Source organism: Vidua chalybeata, chromosome 4 (assembly GCF_026979565.1).
Source record: "Vidua chalybeata isolate OUT-0048 chromosome 4, bVidCha1 merged haplotype, whole genome shotgun sequence".
Taxonomy (NCBI): Eukaryota; Metazoa; Chordata; class Aves; order Passeriformes; family Viduidae; genus Vidua; species Vidua chalybeata.
In genome coordinates, this window is record NC_071533.1 from 39,766,788 (window position 1) to 39,784,209 (window position 17,422).

Sequence of the window (17,422 nt, forward strand, 5' to 3'; positions counted from 1 at the left end):
ATTCCCACCCACTTTCTCTTCCCTCCTTCCCTGTTTGGAAGCACTTGGCTACAACGTGTTTGTTTTTTTTTTTTTGTGTGTGTGTGAGAGCATTTAGACACTATTGTCATGGTACCCTTTTGTGCTTTTCTTCTTCTTCCTTTTTTTTTTTTTTTTTTTTTTTTTAATCTTTCCAAGACTCAGATTTATGTGTGATGTCTCCTTGTGCTCTCTCCAGGGTTTTATCAGGACTGTATGCAAGAGTGGTATTGCTCTCACCATATGTAGAGATAACATTGCCTTCCTATTCCCCTTGTTTAACAAGGCCAGTAATCTCATTAAGCTTCTCCACCCCTAAAAGCTCTTCACTGCCACCACTATTGTACTGGAATCTCACAATGAGTTATTTATCCATTATGCACTCCTCATTCTTTCCAGTCAGTGCTTTCTTGAAGGTGGCTATGTACCTTTCATAGCAAGATTTGCATTTCTTATTCTGACATATTTTACTTTTGGAGTTGCCTGTATTAAAGTGCATTTTGTTTGAATGGGCTCACTTCAGCGAGTGATCCATATTGTTCTGTATGACTGCTCTGTCCTAGCCATTATTTACCACTCCATTAATTTTTGTCATCTGCAGATATTGATGTGACTGATTTTTTTTTTTTTTTTTTTTTTTTAATACGTGCTTCCCCATCATTGTGTAAGTTGGTGACTAATACCTGGTTCTGGTATTATGTGGTATTATGGGCTTGTACACCCACACCCTCCCCAGCTCATTTTTCCATAGTGGTTTTTATCTGCAAACAATGGATGAACTTTTTCATACTTTTTTTACAGCATTTCTAACATGCCTATACAGAGTTACTTTCAGATTTGCATTACTAACTGATCCCTCTATTACCTTTCTTTATGCTGTTTTAACTTTATTTATTATTGCTGTAACTTTAATTGGTTCATTAGATAGCCATTCTTGTAATTTCAGTTTTAAAATGATTCCTGGGCTTGAAATTTGGAAATATTTTATTGCATTGGGAAAACAATTTCCCCTTGTGCCACTGTAATGCATGGCACTCACCCTGTTGTCTCAGACAGCTTAAGTGTGATTGAGTAACTAGAGCCAGTTGAAACATGTTGTTGCCTTCTAGCCTTGTTCTTAGTTTCTGAATTTCCTCCTCAATCCCAAAAGGCTTTATTAAGACAGCTTTGTGGGAACCATTAACTCTAAGCTGCATAATTATGTTACTATAGCACTGACTTATTTAATAGTAGGGAAAAAAATGCATGCATGTCTAGAAATTTATATTCCTCAATGATGGAATTTTAACTTAGGAAATTAAAAGGTTTACTCAATTTACCTACAAAGTTATAGTAATTAACAGCAAGAGAGTCTACCAGCAATAAAGCAGGTTCTGTGACAACATGTCACTTTAATGAGCTGCCATCAAATTATGCTTATTCTTCACCTTTTAAATTGCATATAAGTCTCTCATGTACTTAAAGAAAGGGATGGTGTTACTGCTTAGCTTGCTTTGTTTAGAAGTAGAATACCCATATTTAGCATATTTATCTTTACTTATTGTTGCATTTTGTGTCATGCTTGCACTGCTCAGAATTGCATACATTTGCGATGCTATAAATCAGGCAGAGAATTTTTAAAAAAAGAATGCATACAAAGAACATTGCAGTTGATAATCCTCATGCCACTATTTGTGTGGTACTGTGTGACTTCATTCTCACTGTTGTGTTTCAGACCACTTAAGTGCAGCTCACCTCCCTTTTGCTCTCCCCAGCACACCCGGTTATTAAAGCAGGGCAGATCATGCCACAGCACCAGACAGCATGTTCTTGTCCCTCACAGTGCCGCCTGCAGTCGCCAGTATTCTATCTTGTGATTAGGAGATGGCATAACAAACAAACCTTTCCACCATCTCTTCACCCTGAAAGGCCTAAGACACTTTTAGTGGTCCATAACAAATACTCATGTTTCTGGGATGGTTGAACAGAAAAGCTGCTTTTTTTCAGCTTTTTGTAGTGCACCTAATTTAGACCTAGAATCCTTATTTTTGTTACTTCTGCTGAAAAATGGGATGGGGTGGGGGGGGATGAGCAGGGATTTACCTATTATTAGTATTTTGACTTTTTGAATAGGTCTAGCCTAGGTACTCACAGTTAAATTTGCCTTATGTGGTCAGTCACAAAGCTAAAAACTTCAGAGGTAAAAAATGAAGTCTGAAGCTCTGTCAGCATGACAGCTATAGACCACGTGCTCCTTTTTTCCTAGGGGGAAGAATTGGCACATACTCATCAATTAACTGGTTTACATTTTGGTTTTTATCAGTTTTAGTTTGGCTTTTTTTTTTTGTTTTTTTGTTTTGTATCACTGAGTCCCAGCAACTTGTGTTTGTAAAGATCAATTTAGTTTTATAAGGCTTGTATCTTATTATTTAGTCCTTAGAACTGATTGATTGTAGATGAGAAGCTGATTAGTTTGGGGGGTTTGGATGTGGCTTTGCAGCTAGGGGTATGATATCACTGTGTCTGTGCTGTTCAGTTCATGCTGTGGGATGATGCTCTGTGCTTTGGTTTATTTTTAACCTTGGCAGCTTCTAATAAGTGTCAAATAAGCAGCTTCTAATAAGCTGCTTAGAAGCTGTTTCTAGTAAGTGCCTCTGCTTTGCCATCCCCAAAGAATTATGCATGCGTTTCTTCCTCTTTTTCTTAAAGGTTCTCAAGCTGCCCATATGTAAAGCCATAGCTTGCCCTTCTGGCCATAGCAGTATACCAAGGTATCAACACTTACAGAAGCTTTTCCCTTCTTTTTTTTTCTGAAAACAGAATTCAAGCATTTTGTCATCTGATTCTCTGCCTATTCTCTCGTAGACAATTTTAACTGTTATTTTATGAAGTGTTTTTTTCTTTTACGGCCTTTCAGCCATCACTTTAGAAATGCCTCAGAAGAGTGGCAGTGGTAACTGGCATTTTTTTCCCCCTTGTCAAGTGCAAATCTCTCACCTCCCAAGTGTAAACATACAAAGATCTCTTACTGCCATTTTTTTTTTTTTAATAACAAAATTAGGCCATAGTTAGCGAAGCAGTGACCTGATTAGTGCTGGATCAACATGTTACCAACTCAAGGTTGTCACTACAAAGTGAATGTGGTGAAGTCTGCCTGTTCCAACTAAAATGAAAGCAGTCTCTTGACGAAGAGCAGTGCTGAAGTCAGCAGTTTCTGCAAAGGGGCCTAAATGCAGATTGAAGGATCTCTTCTGTGTATATATGTAACTACCAGTGCCAATCTAATTCTTTATAATCAAGTACTTTTTGTCATATTTTTACTCAGAGGATAAGAGAGAAAACATTTCTAAGTGATTTTTTTGTTGTTCTTTGTCTTTCCTTATCTATGAAAGATTTGGCTTTGTGGAGGTATATTTAATGTTTTCTCTAAAGTTGTTCCCCTGAGAGATCCCATGGAGTAATTCACTTTGCTGAGTTAGCAGATGAAGCCATTGGATAGAGTAAAAAAAAAGATACTGCCAACTGTGAAGCAAATGAATCAATACGAGTGCAAGGGGATCACTTTGTTGCTTCGATACGAGAAAAGTGGCAGCGTAGATGCAATATCTGACATACAGGTTTAAAAAACCCAAATATAAACACACACAGACACACACGTTGGGTTGGCTTTTATTGGAAAGCCTAGATGCAATCTATAGTTATCAATTTGTGGAAAATTCAGGACACATATAAAGTTAAGAAGGCAAATTAAAAGAACAATACAAATCAGACGAAATATACATCTCAAAATATCAGGATAGCATTTTGACTGGCATTGTCTAAAATACTTAGAATCTCCTTTCTTTTTTTCTTATTTTTGTAATATGCTTCTTTAATTATGCATATTTTTTCTTTAAAAAGATCTTTTGTTTCTTTATTCCCCAAGGTCACTATTTCCTGCAGGAACATGTCCAGATCACAGGTCTTTTTTAGCAAGAAATAGGCTCATTATACCTACTAACAAGGCCACTAATTGGCTTGATTCGACTGTATCTAAAATGATCACCAACAGATACTATAATTTGTTGTTTATTGGTGCCAGAACAAAGGAGAAGGGACTGGTATGCGCCAAGTAGAAGATATATTTCAATGTTGACATGTTATACAAGCTTTTCATATTCAAACAGAACAGAAACATTGGACATAATTTAGAATATGAGCCTATTTCAACAGAGAGCACTTACAGCATGCTAAATACAGTGCTGTGGAAGAGCCACCCAACAGAACTGCAAACACCTAGCATTTTACATCTTTTAAAAAGAATACGTAGCTCAATGACACACCTCTGGGGTCTGAAATACCATCCTCTCTAAATTTAGGGCCCTCAAGCTTCAAGGGTAAAAGTACTAACAACTAATCTGTGCTTTAATTCTAATAGATGATTAGCATTCATTATATGTGTAATTAATTCTGTATGTTCTACCAAATACACATATACAGTAATAGCACTGATACTGTAGATTCGGTAGCGACTTGGCTGGGAGAAATTCAAATCTGTTTATCAAACAATCCTAATGTGCAATTTAGAGTATGTAATACCATAGACTCTCAGAATACAAAGCAGTTAGAAAACTATTTTTATTACATCCACTTGAACCATTCATAGTTAAGACACGTTCACTTACTATGTTCTGTCATTATAATACATGGATAGAAATACTGTGTATATTTCAATGAACATCAAAACCCCCAATTTTGTCTCATCTTAAAAATATTTATTTTTGTGGCTGAATTTAGTGCTTATGAGACTAAAGCTCTAAGAATGGTTTCAGCCAAGATGTAGAACAGATGCCATAGATGCCACCACAGGCTTCCTATAAGGAACCAGCTGCACACTTCAGTTCTTCCTGCAGCAAATATACTGGGCCTTGGAGCAGAGCGTGTCAAATCTATGCAGTGGTGTGGAGATGCAGTCTAGGCACTAGAACTGGACCTTCCTCTCCATCCCCAGGTTGTGTTCACAGTAATGAGATTTGATCTGCCAGCTGAAGGCCAGGAGATGAACCTACTGAACAGCCTGCCTGCCTAAAGAGCAATTCTGTAGCATCAGGTCAGAGGTACGCTTCTTCTATCTGGAGTTATTAACACCTAAAAGAGCTGTATTATACAGAAGACAAAGTTGACATAACTGGATGAAACTACATCATTTCTTCTTCTTCTTCTACATACAATTTGCCAAGCACCTGAGACACTATTCCTCCATTGTGAAACAAAGCTTCTAAAAAACCAACAGAAACCCCACCTGGTATGAATAAATGTCCATTTATTACATTAGGGCTGGAAAAAGACAAGGAAACCCCAACCTATTAAAGTCTTCCATCATACTAAATGAGACTTATTTGGTTACTGTGCCTTCTAACAATGACTGATGAAGTGGCACTGGCCTGGGTGACAGGAGAGGGAGGGGAAGGAGCTGTGGTCTGATTCAGCCAGCCACTTTGTGGAGTGTCCCATCCTATCAGCAGAGTGATAGATGCACAGCTTTAAACCTAATACAAAAATATTAACACTTTTGGACATTAGTCATCACTGTTATATCTCTACAATATAATCCTTTATACTGTACAGCTATAACATAAAAGGTGCAATTCCTTTTTCTTTAAAAAAAATCACACACAGCACATGTTTTTATCATTTTATTTTTAAGTATAAACTTTTTTAAACACTTTACATAAATTAACTCCTCTGAGACTAATATTTGATGTACAGTAAATTGTAATTCATATAAAAATCCATAAACAACTTGTCTCACATAATTTACAAAAAAATCAGGGTTTCCTTTGCTTATATGCAACAAGGATTCTACTTGCCATTTTCCCCCCAAGGCAAACCATGTTAGCATTGTAAAATCCATTATTAAATTCCCATGGTAGCATAAGTCACTTGTGCCAATGTCCTTTTAGAAAGCAGCACAGTTTAATGCAGTTGGGTTGTCTATAAACAGTAATTTTTGCCCCATGTTTTAAAATTAACAGATATATACCACATCCTATGCAGTGAGAAAGAGAGAGAAAAAGAGAGAGAGAAAGAAAGAGACTACTTCTTGTAAGCAAAGGTCAACAATTCAGTAATATTTGGAATCACTGTTTGGGTCTGTATCTTAATTAAATACAGTGCCTCAAAGAAACAGCCTGTTGCAAAATCTGTAGGCCTTTTTATTTTCTTTTTTTCTTCTTTTTTTTTTTTTAATATTTTTCAGTCCAACTTGAGTGCAGCGATATGCATATGTAAACATATTCTTTAAAGCAGATCACCTTTAAGGTCATTGAGAAAAAAAAAAGTTTTGTCATTAGCAGTATCATTCTTCCAGAAGGCGCTCTTTTTGTTACAGAGTCTGGATTGTGCTACAGAAAAAATCTGAGCAAAGATGTAAGCTTAGGCTCAAGTAGTAATGCAGCAAAACAGTTTGGTCTCCTTTTTAGAAGACACTGGTACACAGTCTCTTTGGCAGCCTGAGCTAAGCCAGTGTGTTACCTCTTTCCTATCTCACTTTGTCTGAGGAACTGTATATTGTTAGCGCTGTCTGCTAATTCTGGATATTGCTCCACAGAGAGTACATAGTACCCATCGTATCCTTGTACCTTTCCAGCACTTAGCAACTGCCTCTTTTCTCCTTCTGTCCACAACCTGGCGCCTTCCTCTCCATCTCTTACTCTCTGTTGTTCTCTGGCCCAGGCACTGGAAAGAGCTCTTTGCCTGGCTTGCTCCAGTATCCGGGCCTTTTCCTCATCAAGTGTCATGCCATAGCGGACGTGAAGCGCTAGAGCACCGTATTGCATTTCAACATCAGCAAACCTACGAGTCCTGCCGTTCACCACAGTGGTGGACTGGGAAACAGTGACATTGATGCCATTCTCCAGGGCCTTACGCCCACTTGTCAGCCTCAGTGTCCCAAGGTCACTCTCAGGGGAGGTGGTCTTGATAAAATAGTGTGTGTCCTTTCCCTCCACAGTGAAATGCAAGTTTTCTAGGTAGTAAGCGTTGTTCAAAACAGCTGCCACTTTTATGCAGTCCTCATTAGCAATGTTGAGCACATTTGTTTGCACTTTGCCTTGATTGACAGCGAGCATCACTCCTTTGCCAATCAGAGACTTCACCGTGGCAAACCACAGCCACGACTTTTCTCCGCTGGATTTCCGTCTGCTGACCTGCACTTCTGCCATCTTTCCCAGGGAAAGGAAAGCCTTTGCTTGTCTCGCCACTTGTTGTTGCACTCCAGAAATTGGCTGTAAACAAGAACAGACAGAAGTTTTACCAGCCATCTGTAGCCCCCTAAATGCCAAACAGCCAGGATTTCTTGGTGTGCTGCCCATGGACAACAACAGGATATGCCACAACTGACAGTGCCAAGGAGTTAATTAGATCTGCATACTGCTTGTTCTGCTGAGTTACAAGACTATTTTGCTAATGTTTACTGCTTTTACTCTTTGTCTCCCTGAGAACCTGCACAAAAATCAGCTTTAACTTCAGAGGCTACTTACTGGGCTGCACAGGACAGACTTGCAATGCCAATACATAACCACAAGAATCAGAATGGTTTGGTTTGGAAGGAGATCTTGAAAATCATCTAGTTCCAACCCCCTACTGTGGGACACCTTCAAATAGACCAGGTTGCTCAAAGCCTCATCCAACCTGGCCTCGAACACCTTCAGTGATAGGACATCCATAACTTCCCTGGGCAGCTTGTTTCAGGGCCTCACCACCCTCACAGTAGGAATTTTGTCCTAATATGTAATCTAAACCTACTCTCTTTCAATTTGAACCTGTTCTCCCTAGTCCTGTCACCACCTGCTCTTGTAAAGGTTTCTTTGTTTTGCCACAAGGGTAGCTTTCTGGAGGGGATAACTCCTGAGGGAATTATGAATTAATTTGGACTCTCCATTCTTATTGAATGTGGCAGATTTTGGTCTGCATTTGCTAATGAGTATGGATTTCAGCTGTTGTAAATCCTACATGAAAGCTATTGAGCACAAAATATATTGTAGACAGCAATCATCAGTGAGAGCAGTAAGATGCTATAGCAACTTCTATTATGATAAAGTTTGGTTTTTTTTAACACGTATCCTCAGAGCTCAGTAAAGCTCACTCACTCCAGAATGTTTCAAAATACCAAGTGGTTTATGTGTTTACTTCTGCCTTCTTCTGCATTTGCTTGTTCATCAGTGAATATCAGAGTTGCAGCTTCTTCCTACATGAGAATTTTGAAGCATTGTTTTCCTATCATGTGTGTCTTGTTCTGTCATGTCATGTGCTCCTGGCATTCCTCATGTTATTGAGCTCTCTCCTGAAGATTTTTGACAACTAGCTGTCTGTCCTCATCTCTTTGACCAGACTGGTTCTATTCCTGGTATGACTTTGCTAGTGTTAGAGGATGATTTCATTCTTTAGCTTTTGAGACCTAACTTTGAGACCTAAACAACGTCTGATTGTTCTTCACAGCCATGCCTGATGACAGGTCTCTTATCTCCCAATACAACTGGAGTGCTTGCCATGCTCCTCCTTCACTGCTTCTGTTGCTCATGGGAGACATTAGTCTCATGCTGGGCTCTAAAGTCTCTCCCTATTACTCAATTCCTTGCTGTTAAAAACGAACGAACAAACAAACAAACAAACTAATTAACTAAAACTAACTAAAACTAACTAACTAACCAATCAACCAACTAACTAAACGAATTAACTTCCTGAATGCAAAGTTAGTTTCCTTCCGTATGTTTACTTCTGCTGGGCCACCATTCTAAGGACTTTTGGTCTACATTAGATTGTGGGATTTGTAAAGTTTGTATCATCTTTAAGTTTTGTAACATTCTCTATCATGATTCTTGTAAAAAGAGATCTTTTCTTTGACTGCTTAGAATGGGATCACCCATTTTAATGTCTCTTAATTCTTCCTTCTAAACCAAAAACAATAGGATTTTTGCGAGTATTTGATCTTTGAGTAAGCCTAATTTGTAAATACAATTATCTTAAATGGCAGACTTAGATTTAACTTCCACATGCATTTCCTTCATTCTTTAAAACCGTAGCAAGTTTTCAGGATGAAAGTTCATTTTTTTTGCTTTCAAAGACTTCATAAGCAGATGTATATATATATATATATATATTATAACTTATATAAGTTATATATTATAACTTCATAAGAGTTTTATGTGATATAGTAGGATTTACCTCAGGTAATTTCAGTTTCAATATTTTATCTTTACATATAACACATTGTATCCATAACACATGGTTAATATTAAAAGGAAGCAAAATTATAGTGGTGCCTGGTATGGGTATGTTATATCACCTCTTCTTCTGTTTATTTCACCATCTCTTTTTACTACAGTGTTCAGTTACTGTCTTCAGGCAGAATGCTAGTACAAATATAATCTTTGTAGTTTCTGCTATGGAAATTAGACATCTTTAGAGCATCTTAAACTTTTCATTGATTATTGTCTTTTAAAATTTTTATAATTGCTAAAAGCAAACAAAATCTTTTATAAAATAGTACCCAACTTAGCAAATCTGTAATAAACCCTCCATATGTAATTTCTTAACTTCTTTTGAAACTAGATAAAGGTACTAAGTTCGGATTGAACTTAGCAAATAACCCTGGCTGTCAGAATTATCCATGCCTTATAAGATCTGAATAGAAGGGAACATTCTATCTTGTTCAATTTGTATGTTTAGTTTTGTTTCTTACTGGAATGTCTTCCCATTGCTGGCTCTTCACAAGTTCATAAGAAGGTTCTGTTAAATCAAATTTTGGAACAGGGAAGCCAGGGATGGCATTGTGCAGATGGAAGCCAAATGTCACCAGCCAGCTGTTAACATCTAAAAGGGAATAATTATAAGAAAAAAAGAGAGAAAAATATTAGAATTGTTCTGTATTTAGCAACCACACAATTTTTACATATAATAGCTTTTGGCATAGTTGATTTCTTTTTGTATGGAAACAGCAAACCTATACAGCAAACTGAGAGTTCTAAACTTAAAAGAAAATGTCTATTCTATATAAGAGTTGCACTAGGCTCAGTTGAAAGGCATTGCAGACTTCAGCAATTAGATTCTGATGGCCTTGGTGACTTCCAGAACAATTATGGCAGTGCAGTTAAGGGGTAACTGGAATTCATGGTTAGGTTAAACATGCTTTATGTCATACCTTCATTATCAATACTTTTAAACAAAGCCAAAAAAAAAAAAAAGTACTGCAGAGCACATCCTGTCCTTTTGGTGTGTGTTATTGTAATGCCTTCAAACTACTCCTAAAATAGCACCTATATGGCCAATTACCTTTTAAATGATTTGGCAGATATTTTTTGTTGATTCAAGAGAAATCTGCTCCTCTTCAAGATGATGTGGGATCGATGAAATGAACAACTAATGAAATGCATCAGTAAGCAGACAGGATACCAAATTATCATTAGATAACATTATTTATGATACATGTTATGTTCTGTTAAAAATAAATTAGGGGTGCCAATGATCAGTTAACAATTGTTTGGCAAGAAAAAGTTCTCTGCCTTGTTTCCTGTTTTTTTACTCTATCTTCCACAAAAACTAAGCTTAGAGGTTGGCAGAGTGCTCCTTACCAAGCCTAATAATTTTTATTTAAGAAAGCTCACAATATGTGGAATAAGGAAGCAGATTTTTCCAAAAATTAAAAGAATAAAAAATGTTTATCTAAAAATAATTTCTAACATTTTCAAATAAATGCTATGCCTCATGAGGTGTTGCATCTAAAACTGCCAGTCAGCCAAATTACAAATTGGAATAATAACCTTATATAAGCAGTGTCTGCCTGTGCATTTCAGACATCAAAGATGTTAAGAAAAGAACCAAAACTGTATTTTGAGGGCAATTTATGAACTAAGTGCATGATTTTCAATGGCACAAAGAATCTGATTCCAACTGCATGCCCTACAGCACATGCTGCTAAAAGAGGACACATTCAGAGGTCTGCTTTTATTCTTACTCCCAGGCAGCCTGCTAGCAACCCACTTAATAGCTGCTGTTTGTAAAATGAATGCAAACCCACTTGATTCCCAGGATGCTCTTCTAAGTGGTAGTCTCACAGTAAGTGGGGCTGAGCCCTTCCTGTAGACTGGCAATGTCTGTGTATTTTGGATTATTTACATTTAATTCAAATACAAAAAATCAAATGTATCAGAGCCGTACATTTTTCCAAAAATTCTGGTGTCGTGCAGTCAGATTTTTGGTATGTAGAATAATGGAAAACACTACACATCACTAACTCTAGAACAACAAAAAGCTTATAGGTTCTCTAAGAATTGAGATATAAAAGTAAGCATGTTAGCACCTTTTTTTGCCAAAAGAGAAGTTCAATCCTTTTTCTGTACTGTCCTACTCCTCCTTTCCTGCACCTGGCTGTGTACACATTATTTTGTGCTAGCCCTGAAGCTTATTGAGCAATTTACATTAGAAGCCTTGCAAAAGTCTACACTGGAAAATATCAACCAACTTCCAGTGAATATTTTCTGTGATGCTGGTGTCTTAAACTGATCAAAGAAAGACCCTTCCTGCCTACAGTCTAAATTGGATGCCTGTAGATCCAGCATCCCCAAGCTGCAATCAAGTAACCTTCTCTTACCTGTGATATAATCCTTCACATCGTGTATTTTACTGGCTGGGTTGTTATTTCTAAACATGTACAAATTAAAAGGAGCTGGATCCTTCCCAATTCTCTTCCAGATTTCAATATCAGGTGTTGTCCACCGGCCTGCCAGTATATCATAATCTCTTTCTCCAAAGTGGACTAGTTTGGTCAGTGGGTCATATAAGCCTCCATGGAATCCAATTACCAGCTGGAAGTCAAGGTTAGAGTCAAAATAGATCTCTCCATAAGCAGTGTATTGAATTTGTTTAAGCATGAGACCATTGCTACTGAAAACAGCCAGTGGTGTCCCTGTATTGTCTGATGCAATGTAAAACTCATCTCCACTGCTAATTTCCATGGCAAAAAGATGTCCTTGCAGATCATAGTATAGAGATGTGATTTCAGAACTGGAGTGGTTATACACATGAGTTATCCTAGTTGGGTAGGTAAGGTCTGCGTAAAAGAACTGGAGATGCTGCCCAAGGCTAGTTTTACTGGAAACTCGTCGTCCAAGTCCATCATAACGATAAATCACTGTCCACCCACTGCCTTTGCTATAAACTCGAGTAAGAAGGCCCTTTGAACTGTATTCAAAGATTTCGGTACCCCTCTGACGCAGAAACCCGTCTTCATCTAACCTGTACTGTACATCTCCCAGTCGAGTTATTCTGTCTCTCAGGTCGTACCGAAGTGGTGTCAAACGGGCGCTGCTGCTGGGGTTGAGCAAGTGCAGGTTGCCATTCAGGTCATAGTTGTATCGCCACATTATTTTCTCATTCAGATAAACTGTCTGGAGCTGACCATCTACATCATATTCGTAAGCATATTTAGTGGTGTTGGCAAATGGCCCAATCTTAATTTCTCTTTTCGTCACTCGTCCCATGTTATCATACTGAATTGTAATCCAATACATTAATGACCGAAATATTTCATACTGAATTTCCTTGATGCGCCCATGTGCGTCGAAGTGTTTTGTGTATGTCATTACAGCTGTTGAAATGATCTGGTTAATATCATAATATATAACTCCAAATTTTCCAAACTGTTCAACTTTGCCAGAGATATCGTCAAACTGGTAGAGATCAATAGGCAATGGGGTTTCATTGATGACACCTTGCATGCTAGTCACTCTGAAGCTATTGTCATAGCTGTAGTCAAATCGGGCATTTACCATTCCGTCTTCACTAAAGCGGAAAATCTGTCTGTCAATCAACGGGCCAATTTGTCTGTATCTAATGGTGCAGATAAAACCATCGCTTTGGAGGTTTACTGTTTTCAGGACTCCTGCTGTCTCATCATAAGTAAAACTAACTCTTGTACTATCATATAAAATTTCTGAGAGCTTGGTCTGCCGTCTGTACTTGAATAATACTCTCCGGCTTGTCCCCAGGAAAGCAGTTTGAAGGAGCTGCCCTTCCTCGTTGTAGTCCATTATAACAGAAGCATTGCTTTCCGGGGGGTTGTATATATTCCGGTAATAGCCGATGGAGCGGATAGTCTGCATGGTATGACGAGCAACACTGGGCATGGTGACAGCGGAAAGCCGATCCAACAAATCATATTCGAAGATATACTGCCGTTGGCTATGGAGCAGAAGAACCATTGACTGAAAATTAAGAACAGATTTTTATCATGTGACAAATGGTGCAGTATCTCCCCTCCCGCCATATACTGATACTATTTCTTCACAAAAATGTGACATTCCCACTTGAGAAAATTATCTCCTCTTTAATTGAGTTATCATTGACCTTAGATGTTGTTAACATCTCCCTGCCTAATTTACTTGTATGCTTAATTGTAAGGGGTTCTGTAATTAGTAGTTCCACATTCATAATTTGCTACTTGTTATGACTGTATCACTCTTTTATCAAGCATTCACAGCTAAACAGCAGATTGTCAATGGATTCAGATAAGTCATGTTTAATATGGGAAGAAGTAAAACTGTCTTAGAGCCATTAACTCACGAGGAGAACAACATATGGGAGATACAATTTCTTCCCTACAATTAGAGATGATTTTGAAGAACTTGTCTAGCCTGAGATCTCTGAATACTGTGCTCTTGTTCTGTAAGCTTTTGAGACATAGGTAAAACAATTGTTTGATTATTCATATTGAAAGGAGCTGCTTGAATTATTCTGACATTTTCCTAATACATGGCTATTATGTATCATAGGTCTTGATTAAATTATGTCTGTGGTAACTAGTAAACAGTATTTGCTGAGCAACATCTTCAACAGAAATATATTTAAACCCCTAAAAGAAATGGATTCTCTTTCTGCATATCTCACAAGGGTGATTTTGACAGATATTTCTAAAAGGAGAGCTATCATTCAGTAATTGTTACATATGTATTGGTTCCTAATCTTTTGCCTATCCCTTGTTTTGATGCTACAACATATAGCAAGTACAAACTGTCAGTTGTAACTATTTAGAAAAAAGAGCTTTTCTTGGTAGTGAAAAAAGCCTGCAACAGTGGAGCATTAGCAAACAAATTATTTTCAGTTGAATTGAATTGCAGATAGTCCCTGTACCTTATTTTAAGTGTTAAGATAAAAGGTAAATGCAGATGCTTCTTGTTAGTCAGTGGCCTAAATAATTTAAAACCACATCAATTCCTAGCAATTACCTACAGCATGATTATGTATCTGTGGAATGAAACATTCCCCTTGGAATCACATGTTGATACTTAGAAAATTGCAATGTGCTTCTACTACCTATTTTTGCTTTGTACGCAGCAGTGAGGTGCTGCAGAATTTCAGCACGTTCCAAGCATTTAAAAAAACCTGAGTGTTCTTTACCTTTTCCAAGTATGTGTAACTCCAGGTTTTCCCATCAGCAAACACTCTAGACACTATCCTTCCCTGTCCATCATACTCTATTTTTTCACTAGTCGTGCCTCGCTGTATGCTGCCTATTTGACCTGTGGATGAATAGGTAACATTGACAGCCATCAGCTTGCTGCTCGGGAGCCACAGGGTGGGGTGCCCTGACGTGTCGTAGGCAATTCTCAGCAGGAATTTACGGTGGTCATCGTAGATCTTTTCTGTCTTCGTGGTTCGATCAAAGTCAACTGAAAGGAGGTTTCTGCCATTAACCTTTTTAAAGCAAACAAAATGACACAATAAATCATGCTGTTCAAACCCCAGCCACCTGTTATTTCCACAATGCTAGCTATTCTTTAAATACCATTTATAATGATTGATTTCCTGTATCTGTAAAGTATTTTAGCTACTTCTTGATATAACTGTAAGGCACTATAATAGTATCTACCTTAGAAGGTCAGGTTATATGAAGAGAGGGCTCAGAATTTGTTGCAATGTTTTCTTTCTTGATGCTTAATCAACTCTTAAGATGTGGTGTACTGAAAACTTTTGTAATAAATGGGGTCATTTCAATACAAACTACTTCTTTTGTAGGCAGTCTGAAGTATATCTACAAATTATTGTCAAAATATCCTCCCAGCAACTGCTTTTCCAATTCATAACAATCATGCTAAGAAAGAACTGAATCCCAGTTGTTCATAGCAAGTATTTTTCAAAATAGTAAATACAAGATTAAGATCTTCAAAAGCATGTTAGATCTTCAAATTAAGGTTTAAACAGTTTTTAGAACATAGGCATTTCCCTTCAGGATCAAATGGAAATTTAACTCAGTATACTATCCACTGCTGCAATGTATTTGTAAGGGTGAAATCCTTAGTAGAGGATTATATCCTTCTCCTAGTTAACTGACCATTTAAAGCCATAAATGACTGGAAGACTACTGGACCATTGAAAAACAGTAAAAAATACTTTGAAATTTATTAGTATTTTGATTTGAAAATAAAGCCTTAGTTTTATTAGGGCTTTATTAAATAAAGCCATAGATACATTTATGTTGAAAAGCTTGTTATTGATATATGTAATCTACAGTGATGGATAGTGATTTCTATGTAATATTTTTACACTGAAATCCACCCCCACCTCCCTTTAGTGTTCAAAATATGTCAACTTTCAGTTTCATTGAATTAGCTCTCATTTTTGAATTTATAAAAGGAAAATGTCTGGTTTTCTTTTCCTGTATCAGTATCTTTGCACTTCTCCATTCCTCTCAGCACTGAATTGTGCTTTAGTGTTCTCCAACAGGCCTCAAGGATATCTTTGTTATCTGTAAACCATTTCTGTATCCGCTGTGTCTTTTTAAAGTTGTCCCACGTGCGGTGAAAAACTGATAACTGAGTTTTTTTCAACACTGTATTTTGCGAACATGTGGGAAGTAGGGTAGAAATGGACAGAGAGCTATGTGTATTAAGAATTTTTTCAAATTCCGTTTTAAGTACCTCATACGTACATTATGAAGGGTGAAAAAAGATGGCTAAATAACATTCAGAAAATAACAAGAGAATAGATAGGGATACACCAAAGAAATGAATGGAAGATTTTTGCATTTTTCAGGCTGCATGTTCAAAACTCCATATGCCATGGATGTTGGTACTTATACCCTGAGGCTGATAAGCTTCTGAAAGATCAATATAAATTAGATCCTTTATTATTGGTATAAAAAGTACTAAAGTGCTGGTGATAGGTTATAGGCAAATAGGAAAAAAGTTCCTCCAAATACTGTCTTCTGCTCTGTCTCTCTATTTATGTACAACACTTTTTTCTTTGTTTATATGAAATCATTGGCATGACGAGAATCTGCACTATCAATTTAGGAAAAAAAAATCACACTTTCATGTAAATCTCCTAAATAAAGAACACTAAGTCTAGCAGATGCAGAAAAACTGTTTTGCCTATTTAATGAACCATCAAAAGTTACTTAAATATAATCTGAAAAATTAATGCTACAAGACTGAATCCAGAAGTAGGTTAAACTTAGCTGTGAAGTGCTTCCATTCAACTCCTTTTTTTGTAATACATTTTTTTACTTGTTTTCGGGGAGTTTTTCTTTAAATTTTCCACCATCTAATATTAGCTCATTTACCTAAATTAATTAAAAAATTTTCTTTATCTGGCTTTTTTTTTTCCCAGTGTCTCCCTGCACTCATCTCTGCATGTCCCTGCCTGTTTTGCTTCTCTGATTTTTTTCCTTCCCTTTCTCTCCACCTCCCCTTCCTTATTTTACATTTAATTATGATTTTTATAAATTTTCTTGTCCACCTCTCGAGATTAGACACTGAAGTTAAAATGGAATCTTCTGATTTCTGAACTGGCAAAGAAAGAAGGGTGGTTTTATGGTTAAGGCAGATGTACAAGCAATTGTGGTTAATTTCTTGGCTAAGCATATCCTTCCTGTATAAATTGCAACAAAGTACTTAATCTGCTGTCTCACTGCCCTAGCTGCTAACTGGGATGATAACATTCCTTGCCTTTTCACTTCCCATCTGTCTGGTCTGTGTAAGGGCAGATTATGAGGAGAAGGAAAGGAAATACTTCTTGTTACAGCCAGTTTCATGCTTTCAGACTTCGCTGACAGAGCTCTTGCATTCAGGCATGTGAGCTTTTGGTGAAATTTTGGTTGTGCTTGCCTATTCTTACAATAGAGATGGCAATTAAAGTAACAGTGAGTTTTGGTAATATAGCTTGTTTCATTGGGCAGTGTAGGGCTGGAATAACACAGCTAAAGCAGTGCTTTCCTCTAAAGTGCTTTTTAATAACATCTCTGCTAGAAAAACACTTTTAGAGGACAAGTTGAATGTTTTTATTGTGTCCAAGATAACCACACTCCAAATACTTTTGAAACCTCTGGATTTCATGATAAAAAACGTACTCAAGGAAATTTCCAGTGAAGAAACACTTAATGACACAAAAC

At 37.2% G+C, this 17,422-nt stretch overlaps 1 protein-coding gene across 1 annotated transcript in view; it reads right to left on the reverse strand.

Annotated features, from left to right (window-relative positions):
- Positions 1–3,654: 3,654 nt before the first annotated feature.
- TENM3 (teneurin transmembrane protein 3) overlaps positions 3,655–17,422 on the reverse strand; it is a 666,217-nt gene continuing 652,449 nt past the window's right edge. The window contains exons 32-35 of the mRNA XM_053940099.1: positions 14,431–14,727; positions 11,627–13,238; positions 9,719–9,849; positions 3,655–7,262 (exon numbers count right to left, since the gene is read on the reverse strand). Of these exons, the coding sequence (XP_053796074.1) occupies positions 6,507–7,262; positions 9,719–9,849; positions 11,627–13,238; positions 14,431–14,727 (2,796 nt within the window). The 3' untranslated portion in view covers positions 3,655–6,506. The remainder of the gene's footprint in view (positions 7,263–9,718; positions 9,850–11,626; positions 13,239–14,430; positions 14,728–17,422) is intronic.